Here is a 14059-nt window from a genome sequence, read left to right on the forward strand (position 1 = left end):
GGATGGAAGGGAGAGAAGGATGCAAGGAACTTGTTTCCTTTTTCCTTAAGTTGATGCAGTTTTCTACTTTTCTGTTTCTAGCATTTAAAGCTTAGTGTTGCCTAGTGGCCTCAATACTGCTGAACACCCCGGAAGGGAAATATTTAAGGTAGGGCATCATGCTCAAAAGGGTATTGTAGCTGTTTTACTTGCCAGTGGTTCTTTGGGAACTCCCGAAGTTTTCTAAATGAGACAAGATAGCAAGATGCATCAAGAGGCATGGGAGAGGTACCACTGGACAAGCTTCATTCCTAGTAAGCACAATAGAGTCCTTGGTGTTTAATTTTAGCTTTGCTTTGGGATTCCATAGACTGGGGCTCTGGATGCTCCTTGCAGCTCTGAGGCAGAAATAATTAAATCAGCATGAAAGGGATGACAGGCAAAATCCAAACTGCTAGACTAAGAGCCTGTCAGTTAAAGAAGTTCTTGTTTTCTTCATTCTTCCCTTTGAAAACCTAGCTATAAGAAGGACCCCTTTCATCTAAGTACTGGAAAGCAAAGCCTAATACAGAACGAGGAGATTGTAGTCCCAGCACTTCAGTGTTAGTCTGAAGTAACTATCTGCAGCTCATTTCCCGGAATAAAGATTCCAGCATTTTATGGGAGTTCCTATCTTCTCTTTAGTGAACTGACCTCGGGGATCTCTCAGCCTCAGCCCCATCAACAGCTGACATCAAAACAGCATCCATGGGCACCAGACTTCAAGCTGGAACCAAAGTCAAAGGCTGCAAACCCAAATTAATCAAGCATTAGACATTATACTTGAAATAAAAAAGTAAAGGCTAAACCAAGCAGTTGGAGGTTTACAAGATCAGGAGCCAAAGGCAGGCACCAAAAGCAATACCCATCTTTTATTATTTCTTTCCAGTTTAAAAATAGAGGTTGGGTTCCTAGTTGGATGCATTTTGCTGTACAGTAATATACAAAATATTGCAGCAAGCTCATGTCAAGTTCAAGTTAAGCAAAGTGCACTTTCAACTATGTTACTTAAAAACAATCACTTTGTATAAAAAAAAATCTGGTTGTTATAGACTGTCATACATAATCAGAAGCTACCTATAAAAATGCATATGTACTATTACCTTCCTGGAGATGCTGCTTTTATAAATGTTATGCATCTAGGTGAAATTAGGTGAAAGATTAGTCACATTCAAATTATTGACTGTGGCCCCTCCATCATCTTACTATAGCTCAGGAAATGAACACTTCTTTTAGTTTTTAGCTTTACTGTGAGACTATACCATAGCTATATGAGCACTATTCTTCCAGAAAAACACCAAGCTCAGTAAATGCAAAGTGGTTCCAGTCTGTCTCTGTCATGCACCATGCCCACGTCTCTACTTTCTGCCCCAGCAAAATCATTATAGTTCATCATTGTAACGACATTAATGTTAACATTACTTTAAAAGAGTTTCCAACCTTTCCTCCCTGTTGTTACTGAAGTGTAGTTAAAGCTGCTGCTGTGTTAATTATAAAAATAAGGTCACTCCCAGTATTTTTAGGTAGCCTTGGTACCTGGGTTTTTTCCTACTGAGGTAACAAACCCTTTTTGATGAGGGAAACAAAAAAAAAAGCTAGTGAGAAGACTACTTGGGATATAAGGTTTTCCCACATACCAATGAAATCAACAGTGCAGTATTTCAATATCTACTTGTGTCTAAGGATAAATTTAGTTCCTATTGTTTGATTGTTAGGCCAGATCATCTGTCCTATTACAGAAATACAATCATTAGCTGTTTTTCTTAAAAGCCATTTTGCCTTTTGAACCTGAATGGTGTGTGAAGTAAGAGGATACAAAATAGGCAGAATACCTCTGTACAAGAAAGCTTGTTGAAGAAGTGCAATGCAATATTTACATACTTTCTTGACTTTAAGGCTTATTCTGTTACTTTGTTCTCAGTATAGGCCTAAATCCTGAAGAATCAATAGAACTGGCTTCACAACATGGAAACCCATTCCATCTGCAAAGGAACATAGAGGGCTTGGCCTTTGTGTGGGGTTCTGTACAGCTGAACCTAGATACATTTGATGGTATTATCCTCCCATCTCATGCACTGGACTCCCACATAAGCAAAGTCATTCCCATAATTAGAGAAGGCAACCCATCATAAATCTGTCATAAACTCACACCCTGTCTAGGCTGTACACAACCTACCCAGTTACATTGTACTTCTGAAATAAAACAAAAGTGCAGAGTGTCTCCCAGACTTTCCTAGTGGAAGGTAATGGCTATGCAAAATTTAAGACTTAACAGCTCTTTATAGTATCATTAGAATGACAGAAAGCAGATTAAGTGTAGCAGTGAATCTAGCTCTCAAATAATATATACATGCATTTCTCTCTCCCCATACTTCATTTCTTTGTCCTTTGAATTTGATTGTTTGCTACCCCATTGAATTTTTGAAGAAAAAATCCATCCAGGACTTATTTTAAACTACTTTTAATCACTGCATTACTTGTCATTTCAATCAAGACAAAGACTACATTTTCCTTTCTTTTTCAAGGAAACCCATCAAGCCAGCAGAACTGAACCAGAAGCCTTCAGAATAAAGAAGTGAAGAAACTGAAGAGGACAAACAAGAAATGACAGAGACCTTGGCCAAATAAATATAAAAGATTATGATTTGAGAAAGTAACTTATTCTGACAAGGCCTTGTATTGCTAGAAAGGTAAATTGTTTCCTATAGGATTGTAAAGGCTGTGAAAGCCTCTAGAAAACAGGAATAGCTCAACAGCTGTGGAGTGTAAAGTCCATTCTTAAACCACAGAGGAAGCATACAACAGTCAGCAGAAGAGTATTTTTGCATGTACTGGTAGTACGCTTCAATTGTGACTACAGCCAGCTCATGAGTGTGCTAGAGTATGTCAGTCTGTTGGGCCCTACCATTCAGTCTTTGGCTTCTTAGTGAAGAGGTTGCTTGATATTGCGAAGGTGGTGGTGGTTTTATCATTATGGGCACCTGTACTCTGAGAACGGGACTTGGATCAAAGCGACTACAGTTAGTCTCTGATTCACCCATTCCCTACCTTTTTTCCATACAGTTCAGTTTAATTTATCTCTGCACATAATACTACAGATTGCCATGTACAATGCTTGCCCACCGGGATTAAAATGTCTTGGTCATCATGGCTGCATCATAATATCATGACACTGCATGAGTGTTTGATCAGCCGAATCACAAGACCCCAAAAATTAACTCGGGAATTTTCTCCCATTGTCCTTATCTCTCATCTTTATAAGTCTCCAGAATACTTGACTTGTCCTGTATGTATAATGAGCAGGGTAGAAACCCTGTCAGTGAAGCTAAGCACAGGAGTGACTTGGTTTATTTGCACTCATGATCAGAATAGCATGGTTGTACAAAAGAATAAGATGTGGGCCAATTGGGAAGGATATATGAGAAGAGCATAGGACCAAATGAGGCAAGGTGGGGGGAGGAGGGGCAGAGTATAGTAGAGGACTAACTTGGAATGATGGGAGAGGCCCATTTTCTAGTTTAGTAAACAAGATTTTGTCATTATAATTTGTCCTTTTGCTTAACTAGGAGTTAGCATGGTGTTCCCTGCATGCAGGAATACACATTCTGTAACACACTTGCTGACTAATGGTAACCACTGTCTTGATATTTGCCTGCATAAGTAGCAGTGAACTGTGCTTTATTCTTCTTTCCTCCTTTTCAACTCTATGGCTCAATCATTTTTAGGAAAACAATATTTTCTCCCTGATGGTTTTAAAAAAAGCAAAAAACCCAGCTCCCAATAGTGGTCAGTTTCTCTACAGGCAACTTGCACCCTAGAGAAGTAGCTTTCTTTGGCTGAAGCTTGCCTTCTGCTGCCCTCTAGAGCGTAGTTTACAAAGCAAAAATGGCAGAATTAAAAAAAAGTTATATTTTGGACTCTTTTCTTAGGTTTCATACAGTTCCTCCTGGTCTCATGGTAGGAAGCCTATAATCTATATTTTATTCTTCTTCAAATGATCAGCTTTGACCCATTCTTTGATGTATGGGGGTGGGCTCCGTCAGAAGATCATTCTCTCTCTGCATATATTTATTTTTAGAAAGCTAGTTTTAAACTGTAATAATATTGTACTTTCTTGCATAAAGAACAGGTACAACACACCCCCTAATAAAATAGAAACTTTGTTTCTGGAAAGCAGAATGTAGGGGAAAAAAAAGATTTTTTCTGGTCATGGATGACTGGGAGCATGTTTATTAATGCACTGTAATTGCCACGCATTTAGTACCTGTAATTACAGGTACTAAATGTGCCATAATCAGTGCTACTGCACATTAGTATTACAATAAAACCTATGTGTCTGCTAATGTGCAGATTAATTCTACAGTGCATTAGCAGTTTTTGCCAGCCATGCACTAGAACTAGTCTGCTGCAATGTCAGTCTCATGTGAACATGCCCACTGTGATCTAGAGTAAATTCTAGAAACACGTGGTGTCCAGGAAGTATGGCAGCTGGTGTTCCCAGAAGGACTTTGTCACATAAGGTTAAGTCCCAGACCCTTTCAAGGACAGCAAGACTGTTAGTCCTTCACTGTTCTTCATAAAAGTTCCTGTTAATAAAGTGTTTTTCCACATCATAAGCCTACTACCAGCAGCTCTCTTACTGTTTCAGACACAAGCTCCAGTGCTCTTTCAGTAACTACAGCTGCGAGAGGGCTAACAAAGGACTCTGCCCCTGCAGTTTGCTAAGTCAGGTATGCTTCTTTCCCAACAATCAAAACAGCTTCCCCACTTATGACACACACCCCTTTTTTGGGGGAGAGGGGGCGTTAAATTTGGGAGAAAAAGGTGAGTGTTGCACATGGTATTCATGTGGATCATATTTATGTGAATTATCTTAATCTCAACTAGCTACAATGACAAAAGTAATTAAAATATGTGGGTTTGTGAGCTACCGCTCATCTAGGATGAACTGCAAATTATGCCTTGACAGATCACAGTGGACTAAGTCTTGGATCTTCTATGCTAATATTATAAAAGCCTAAGTCTGTCTGTCCGTAACACTTCATTTGTGCTCTGATTGGCTGTCTCAGCAGCCAATCATAGTGCCCTACACAGACAGGAACAGACAGCAGAGTGCTGCAATGACAGTGGGGGCTGGAGACGAGGCCCCCTCCCCTGCTCCTTGGAGGCAGAGGGGGACGACAGGGACCAGAGCACCGCCATAATGGAGGGGACAGAGCAGGGGGTCTACTCCTTGAAGCCAGGGGCTGGCACCCCCCCAGTAACATCCAGTAGGGAGGGGAGGAGGCAGAGAACAGGATAGGGAGGGGTGCATGTAGGAGAGGGCGTTACTGGTGGCTGTGCCATGCTGGGCCCCAGCCTGAAGTGGCAGGGGGGAAGCATGAAGCATCCCCAGCCCTGGCCCAAGGCGGGGGGAGAAGGGATGCAGGCCTCTGTCCCTATCTTCTGCCCTACCCCCCATCATTCTTGATAGGCAGTTTGCTAGTTATTGAGAGAAAAACCATAACTACCTAGGACTGACACTTTAAAGGTCTAATTTTCAAGCTTCTGGAAAGCATTATCTGGCTCTTTTACAAAAAAATCCAAAAGATTTGCATCCTAGTGAGGACACTGAGAATAAGCAAGGGTATTTTTATATAGCACAAACAGAGATTACCAAGGACAACGTGTTTATCTAAACAGTGCCAGACAGTTTAAATTACCTCCCATAACATAGGACATTTAATTACTGCATCACCAGTCTCCAATACCAGAAGCTGAAAGAATCTCTCTACTAAGTTGAAATAACAGCAGCCAACCCACAGAGGACTGGAAAGTTGTAAAAATGATTGTTTCTATTCTTGCATCATGCTTCCCTTGAACTCCTTGCATTCTTCAACCTACTACTGTCTCTTTAGACCCCTTCTGTGTCTGTCAGCTGGTGCCGCAACTCAAGAAAAAGTGAGTCAGGCAGACAGATCTCTTTCTCAAGGGGAAATATTAATGACAAAACAGCAAAGTAAGTTAACTTAAGCAGAAATGAAAACAGAACATTCTCTTATTTGTTATTCACTCAATCCATATGTGGAACCATTACTATGAAGTAGAAAATGTATGGTTTCTTCCCTTGAGCATCTGTGTACAGGAAGAGATGAGCTGAGTTGCCATGCAGAGGGCCAGTTAGCACACCTTACCATGGCCAAGTATTTGTCAGAAAAATTAGAGCTTTTTTTTACTATGTTATTTTGCTACTACCCTTAATAAAAAATGGTGATATCCCCTCGGTACTACTGACATGGTAAAGAGAGAACATGCACAGCCTGTCAGACTTCCTTTGTAGACACTGAATGTTCACAAATATAAAAAACAAAACAAAACAAAAAACCCAATGGGTAATATGGATTTTTTTTTCTTGTTTTCAGTCCTGCTGTGCTTGTTTTCACAGTCTTACGTGTAAGATGTGGCATATAGGTCCACTTTGTTCCTCTTTTACTATAGTTTCATTGAAATAATTTCCAACAAATATATTAGAATGTTTCTACTCATGCAATCACTGTACTGTTCATGGTTCCTTGCATGCCTTAAAGGGAAAATTTAAATATGTTTATCACAAAGATAATGATTACTAAAGCGAAAAAACCATGCATAGTCAAGGCTAATGGAATTGAACGAGATCCTTTTCGGACAAAAGATACTGCATAAAATTTTCAAAACAGAAGCCAAAGGCTTCTTTTCAGTAGACTTAAGCTTCTGTGTGTTCATTATACTTGAAAATATTACCCATTAGCAATATCAAGAATTGAAAGGGTGGTGCAGGTTTTTTATATGTGAGTGGGCCTACAACAATATGCAGCCACTGCCATTTTGGTTTTTGTCTTCCTTTATTCTATAAATCTCGTGACTTCCTGGCACTGTTTGGTATGGACATACCAATGAATTTGTTACTCCAGCAAAATGGCCTAAAGAAATGCAAAGTGCACTGGAAACAGAATTAAACAGGACTGGTTACATGAGTAGTCACCACTGGTGCTATAAAATAATTTCTCCTGAAATCATGGTCAAATCCTGCTACTCCTTGATCATGTACTTTATTTTACAAATTCAACATATAAACAAGTAGTAAACATTTCCCCCCACCTTAACTAAAATTTCACCTTTTGGTTATATCACCAATAATTTGGTGTTTAATATTTGCTCAAACTTCTAGCTAATCTAAAAGCTTTACTATTTAAATATTGGGGTTTTTATTGTTGCTTTTTTGAAATAGTGGAATTCTTAGCTTAAACCCTAAATAAATATTCAATACTCACAACTATTAAAAAATATTGCTGCTTAAATTTCTAGTCATGTACCAGAAAAAAAGATTACAATAAAAGTATTTTCTCATTTTACCTCTACTGCTGTCAAAAATGCTTGTTGAGAATTTGAATACAGGTGCACTGGAGAAAGCAAAATTATGGCAATAGATAAGACGAACTGGCCACTATGATATACAATAATCTATGTACAGGGTATATACACATGGCTGTGAGTCTGTTCTCAAAAATCTATATGTGCATGCACAAAGTTGATTTGTCTGAGTTTATTCTGCTACTGTAAGGAACAGTGGGAAGAACCTGCTAGTAGCACTGAAAACACAGATACCATTTTATCCTTCCAGTGCCATCATTTTCAGTAGCAACAGACCGATTTTTCACAACTCATGTTCATGACAAAGCGTTTCATTTGTTTAACTTATTGCATTTGTACATGTAACAAATCTAGTACAAACATTGCAGATAAAATGCATATTAACTTATACGTTTCACTACAGGTAATATTGATACATGAGCAAATGTTGTATTGTATTAGAGATTTTTTTTTACTGAACTTGGAAAAATAGGAAATGTATTGTAGCCTAAAATAAATTATACATAATATACAATATATATATTTATACACATACATATGTATATATACACATATATTGATATAATATTTAAAATAATAATTTTATTTAGCTTTGATCTATTCTTTGAAGTGTTAGGACTACTTGCTAAATAATCTAGAAACTCAATTTGTCCATAAGTAAATAATAATTCACTTCTACAACTTAGAAAAATATACTTTACTAAATAAAGTTACTAATTAGGGAACATCTCACGCAGGACTAAATTCACCCCCAACACAGATCATCCATTCAAGGACCTTCTACTTTCTTTGATACCCACTTAAATGTCAATGCCTACCTTGTTCACAATGCATGCACTTAATCATGTGAGCTGTCCTTTTGATTCTCCCAGAACTTCTCTCATGAGTCTCCAGTGGGAACAGGGTTTGCAGTCAAGTCCCCGGCGTGGTGTCCTTGGTACTCAAGCTTCACTCATACTGATCTACTATACATAGGGAAGTATGTTAAAGTGAAACCCCATATATTGGATAGGGCTACTGGTATCAAATGGATTATATCATAGTGTACTGTATTGGCTCATATATTTCTGAATACATATCACAGAAGTAATTATAGAGCAAACCATACTGGAAAATTAATACACTGAACATTCATCAGACCAGAAGATGAGAACTTTGGTAAAGCTTCATTTGTTTTTCTTTTTCTCCCTTAGGAAAGAGCCTTAGATACAATTGTACCACTCTACTAGCTGCATAACCCTTATTGGAAACAGAGAATGAAAATGTATCTCATGGAAATGATATGTAAGACTGGGACCAGCCTTCTAGGAAACTTGACTCAAATGTTTACACTTAAAAAAACAAACTTTAATCTCTGATGATTTAACAAAGGATACGTCGATTTTTTGTCCTGTATTTTATTTTTTCCCCTCTGTGCTGTTTCCTAATTAGGGCTTATGCCTTCCTACTTTGTTTTATAACAATGTACAGTATAACAGCCAGTGATGACACCAAACAGAACAGTCCACCATGGTACAGTTGTTTATGTAGCAAAGTCATTTTCAAGCAAGAAAAATAAAGCTGCATTTTCCATTTTTTTAAATCGCTCATTAATTTTTTTTTAAAAAAGGAAAGGTGAAAGCAGAAAGGATGGCAGCAGAGTGAATGGCACAAAGACACACAGCAGGACTTCGGTTGACAAATGCAGATTGTCCAAAGGTGATGAATGTGTAAGTAAGGAAGACTCCTTCTACTGGAAGACTCCTTCTACTGTAATGCAGCTATATCTTTTGAGTTTGCATGGTGCAGGAAAACAAATTCAACTAAAAAGGAAAAAAACCAAAGACCTTCCTTTAGGTCTCTCATCAGTGTAAGCATACTCAGTATGCTAGATAATTTATCTGAAACCTTTTAAATCAAGGCCTCTTTATTACAAAAATAAAAACAAACCAAAAAAAAAATATGAGAGAAGAAAAGATGCTGAAGTGTCATTCCAATTGTCCTGGCAGAGAATAGTCATGTCCCATTTAATTATTCATTCTCTTCTCTCATTTCTACGATGTCTGTCATTTCCTCTGTTTGAGGCATGTCAGTCATTGCTGAGTCTTCACCTTCCGCAGCTGTCTCATTCTCGTTCCGCTTCTTTTTCTAGGTTGAAAAGAGCAGTCATAACCACGTGATCATTTATACTGTTTGCTGTGTATAAGCTCAGTCCTACCAATTTCCAGCCTTATCAGAAGAAATTTGGGTTACTGGGCAGAGGGCAGTATTTAGAGTTGACAATCTTAGGTTCAGTCATTGTCTTCTTGCTGGCTTGTGACATTGACTTGGAAAATCATCTTAAACTTTGCATCAGACATGAAATAATAATTACTAGGCTGTTTCGGGGCTAGCCAATGTCTGGGCATTGCTTCAGAATAACAGGAGAGAAGGCAATATATCCAGTAAATGAAAGGTGGCATAATAAATTTTACAAAGTCAAAGGTCAGGAGGGCAAGACTCCCACATATGCATCCCTTCTAAAGATGAAGTGATTCTAAAGCTTATTTTTGTCCAGAAGAAAGAAGGAAAGCTTTCCAGACAGTCACATGATTCATCCAGATTGTCTTAGCTAAGAAGCTCTTAGCTCCAGTACCAAACAAGATGAAGCATCTGTGTCCTATTATCTGTTGTTCAGCAGGCTGACCTATTCTTAAAGAAAACACTTTCTAAGTGGACAAAAAACCCACTGGCTTTATTGATTCAGCTGAACTTTGGCATACAAGTGATTCAAGATTACTGGGCTGTGTATATAATACTAGTTTGCAGCTCTCACACATTTTCTCCATGTATTTAATCTTTTAGCTGAAAATAAACTGGTATATGCAACTACTGTTATGCCAATTCCTTGCTAGCTTGGGAAAAGATAGTTTCATATTCACAGCACTTGTAGCAGTACTATATCAGTCCTGCAAGGGAAATGCAATCAGTTGTTACTGCTGCATTAAGCTACAAAAAATAAAACACCTAAGAAGAAAGCTGTGGAGGCCAAAAATATGCTAGGAGAAATGATAATTAGTCCATGCAACAATAAAGAGGTTAGTCTAAACAAAAATGTCTCGTGAAACTGCAAGCCAAGAATAACAACTGCCTGGGATCTAAAATTCTATTTTTGTTGTTTATGGGATCAAGAAAAAGGTGACAAGCCAACAACTACAGAGAAAAAGGTTTTTTGTTTACTTCTGAATCTAGCACTGCGTGGCTTGAGTTGTGAACGTCTTCCTGCTCTGATGATACACATCAACACTATTCTTAACCTCTATCAATATAAATGTAGTTTGAAGTCTTTAAATTCTGTTTTCATAACCTCTTAATAGAAGTAAGCATGATAGAAATTTTCAGGGGTTCTTGATTTTGGCCTCTAGTGGAAATATTAATGAAACAAACAAACATTCTCCACCTTCTCCCCACCTAGAACTTGCTAAATAATTTCACGGTCAATGCTTTGCTAATTTTATTGGAGTCTAAGGTATAACAACGCAACAGGTGTGACACTTGGGAGAACAGCAGCAACTTCTGACTCATGTTGTACTGCTGGCATGATCACGTGGCTGCAGGTGACGGTGTGCTTTTTTTTCTGCCTTCCCCGTCCTCCCCACTTCCCTGCAAGAGGCTGCCTTGGTTGCCCTACTTTAGTTACGCTACTTATTCCAGCTGTGTGCAATACCCTGTAAAGAATTGGTTCTCAACCTTTTTAGATTTGAGGCACCCTGGCATAGACTTGATATGCCCTTTGGAAAATGCCAGCACTTACTTTTGCCTACTGAAAATCATTAAAGCAGTTTTTCTGTTTAAAGAACTCAGAAGAACACAACTATGCATTCCTATTTGAAATCTCTGGGTTTATCTTGTGAATCTTTTTTATAAACTAAGAGCCTTGTTACACATTGCACTTCGAGCAGCTCAAATGTCGATCAGTGTTAATATTAGCTTGAGCTTGGAGCAGTCACACCTTAAGACTAAAAACCTTCTCTGACTGTCCCCCACCTGCACAGCTGTGATTTGCCACTAGAGGGCTGGTAAGCAGGGGCCTGACTAGGAGCTATAGCTATGAGTTGCCACTGCCGCTGGTGAGCCAGGACAGGGTTCTATGCTTGTTCTAGGTGGGGGTGTGCAAGAGATGAGCTGCAGGGGGGCAGGAACCAAGCTCCAGGAGCTTCCTAAAATTAATATTTAACAAGGTCTTAACAGTGGCACCCTGGTTGAGAATCACTGCTGTAAAGGCACAACTATGGAGCTCCCTGATTGGTCCTGGCACCACAAAACATTTATACACATGCTTAATAGGATTCATGTGAGAATTTGTTAAATGAGTTGGCTAGCTAAAGTTAAGAATTTGTGCAAGCTGGACTGTGGCCACTGAGATATACAGGAGTATTCACTTGTGTAAAGTTTCTCACTTATTTAAATCTTGGCAAGTTCTACTCCATAATTTGCATGTGTTTTCTTCTCAGTGGAGAAAAAAATCCTTCCACTCAATATTTTACTCTATATTAGAAATAAAGCCATCAGCCTGTGTCCATCTTCAACAATGGTAGCTACACCTACATACATTTAACAGAATTCATCATCCCTTACAGGCAGGAAGTTTGACTTCCCTAAATTCTCCAGATGCAGGCTCTTACCTGTTTTCTATAGACATAGCAAGCTGCTATTGCAACCATGGTAGATTCTCCTACAAAACCAGCCAGAAGTGACCCAACTCCTAGGGTGGCTCCGTGGACCCTGAAGATATCAAAAAAAGAGTAAGTTTATGGTCTTTTAAAAAGTATACATGTAAAGATAGAAAATTTTAGTGGCAATAAAATATGTAACTAATATATAACTTTTCATGAACAAATACTATATTAATGTAACGTAGCTGGTATATTACAGTGCTAGACCAAAAATCTAGGCACAGGTAGTGAGAATAATTTATATTTAATAGTCCTACTTTGCTTCCTGAATAGGCTTACATAATTTTTCTATTCAGTGAAAACAAGAGGAAAACCCATTATAGATCAGATTCTCTGCTAAGATAGGTTGAATATGGGATTTTAAGCAGTATTACAGCCCTGCTAAAGAATGATGGATATGATGGGTTTTTTTTCAAGCCTACAGAGAAGGTGATGTTCCCTCTTATATTTATTTCATGGGTTTTCATAAAAGTAACCTCACCTGAAGCCCAGTATGTTTCCATTAGTACATTTGTAGAATCTTCCCCATGGGCCAGTTGGTAAATGTCTGGCTAGTGATAGATTTGTATCTATATACTTGTAAGTGAGTGTTTATGAGGGACTAAAACTACCTTACTTTTACTTTCTGCTCTCTTTAGAGAACATGTTAAGAGTTAAATAGTGTGCCTCTTTAATGAAAGCAGAGTGGGGAGTAAGATAGTGAGTCACAAGATCTACGGGGAAGAGTCATTTACCCCAAGTAAGGCAGAACAATGAGACTAGTGATGAGGACGATAATCCGCAGAACTGAGCTGGGTGCCAGTACAAATGTCTTCTTTAGTGTCATCAGCCAACCTGTCAAATGTGCTCTAACTGTCACTATAAAGAAAGGGAGGAAAGAATGATAAAAAATATGTAGGAGGAAATGCCAGTCATATCACAAAGAGAAGGAGAAAAAGTGAGTGCGACTTTTATTTTAACCATACTGATGGTATCTAATCTAATTTAAGATAAAAAATATACACATGGTAAAAGCTGTTTAAAAAACAAAACAAAGTCACTAAATAGGGAAGCTGACTGGGAGTTCAGTATGCTTTGGCTCTTGTAAACATACAAAAAAGGAGTCATAACCTCAGCAAGCTTCCTTCAGTGGGAAACTGTCCTATTATAAATGTTTTAAAACAGAATAGAAAGAAAAGTAAAATATAAATGTATATGACCATAAGAATAAAAATAAAGCTTCACTACATCTTTTGTGCAGCAAGTTTATTTTACTTTTGGCATAAATGCATAACTCCTATCCAAGTTTGTTAGAAAAGATACTAATTTGGGTTAGGTCTCAAAAATACCACTTTAGATTTGAAGATTACAATCCTTATGAAGCTGTGCTGTTATATATTGTGCCTACAGTACATATTATATCATGTAGCAGTAGCTCCTGTGGGTTATAATACTTACATGAAAGCATTTCAATGCTAAAGGGGAACATTCTGGCTAGAACTGTAATAAACTTCCATATAATGTGAAGGAGGTATCTGCATTTAATATTCTTTCCCATTGATATATTATCAGTATCTTTAAATCTTACTCAGATTTGATTAGAGGGGAATGTTAATGCTGTCTTGTTAACATTATATATTTTTTTAAGATGTACAACCACGCAGTTCCTTATGATCTTGGCAGAAACATAATACTTGTGCACTGTGACTAGTTTTATTACATTTGCATTCTCTATCATCTAGAAAAGATATGCTTTAGCTTTTGGTTTTCCTCTTGAAGGTAAATTAAGAAATGCAGGCATGCCAAATGTATTTTAGCCTAGTGACAGACTCCCCCTACTCTAATACCTGTACTGAGCTAAATCCAATTTGGGGGTGGGGTAGGGCACAAAATCTCAAACCTATATTAACTTTGTCACTTTACTTAGGGTCTGCATTTGGCCACTTGTGTCTTTAAAACCTGCCCAGGGAGGAATGAGC

The 14059-nt window shown here is 38.1% G+C and overlaps 1 protein-coding gene across 1 annotated transcript in view; it reads right to left on the reverse strand.

The window, feature by feature from the left end:
* Nucleotides 1–8765: 8765 nt before the first annotated feature.
* Nucleotides 8766–14059, reverse strand: part of ANKH (ANKH inorganic pyrophosphate transport regulator) — a 154222-nt gene continuing 148928 nt past the window's right edge. Inside the window, exons 10-12 of the mRNA XM_090049859.1 lie at nt 12836–12959; nt 12051–12150; nt 8766–9534 (exon numbers count right to left, since the gene is read on the reverse strand). Coding sequence (XP_089905985.1) covers nt 9418–9534; nt 12051–12150; nt 12836–12959 — 341 coding nt within the window. The 3' untranslated portion in view covers nt 8766–9417. The remainder of the gene's footprint in view (nt 9535–12050; nt 12151–12835; nt 12960–14059) is intronic.

This window comes from Crocodylus siamensis, chromosome 5 (assembly GCF_052110815.1).
Source record: "Crocodylus siamensis isolate JL-2025a chromosome 5, ASM5211081v1, whole genome shotgun sequence".
In the NCBI taxonomy this organism is placed as follows: domain Eukaryota; kingdom Metazoa; phylum Chordata; order Crocodylia; family Crocodylidae; genus Crocodylus; species Crocodylus siamensis.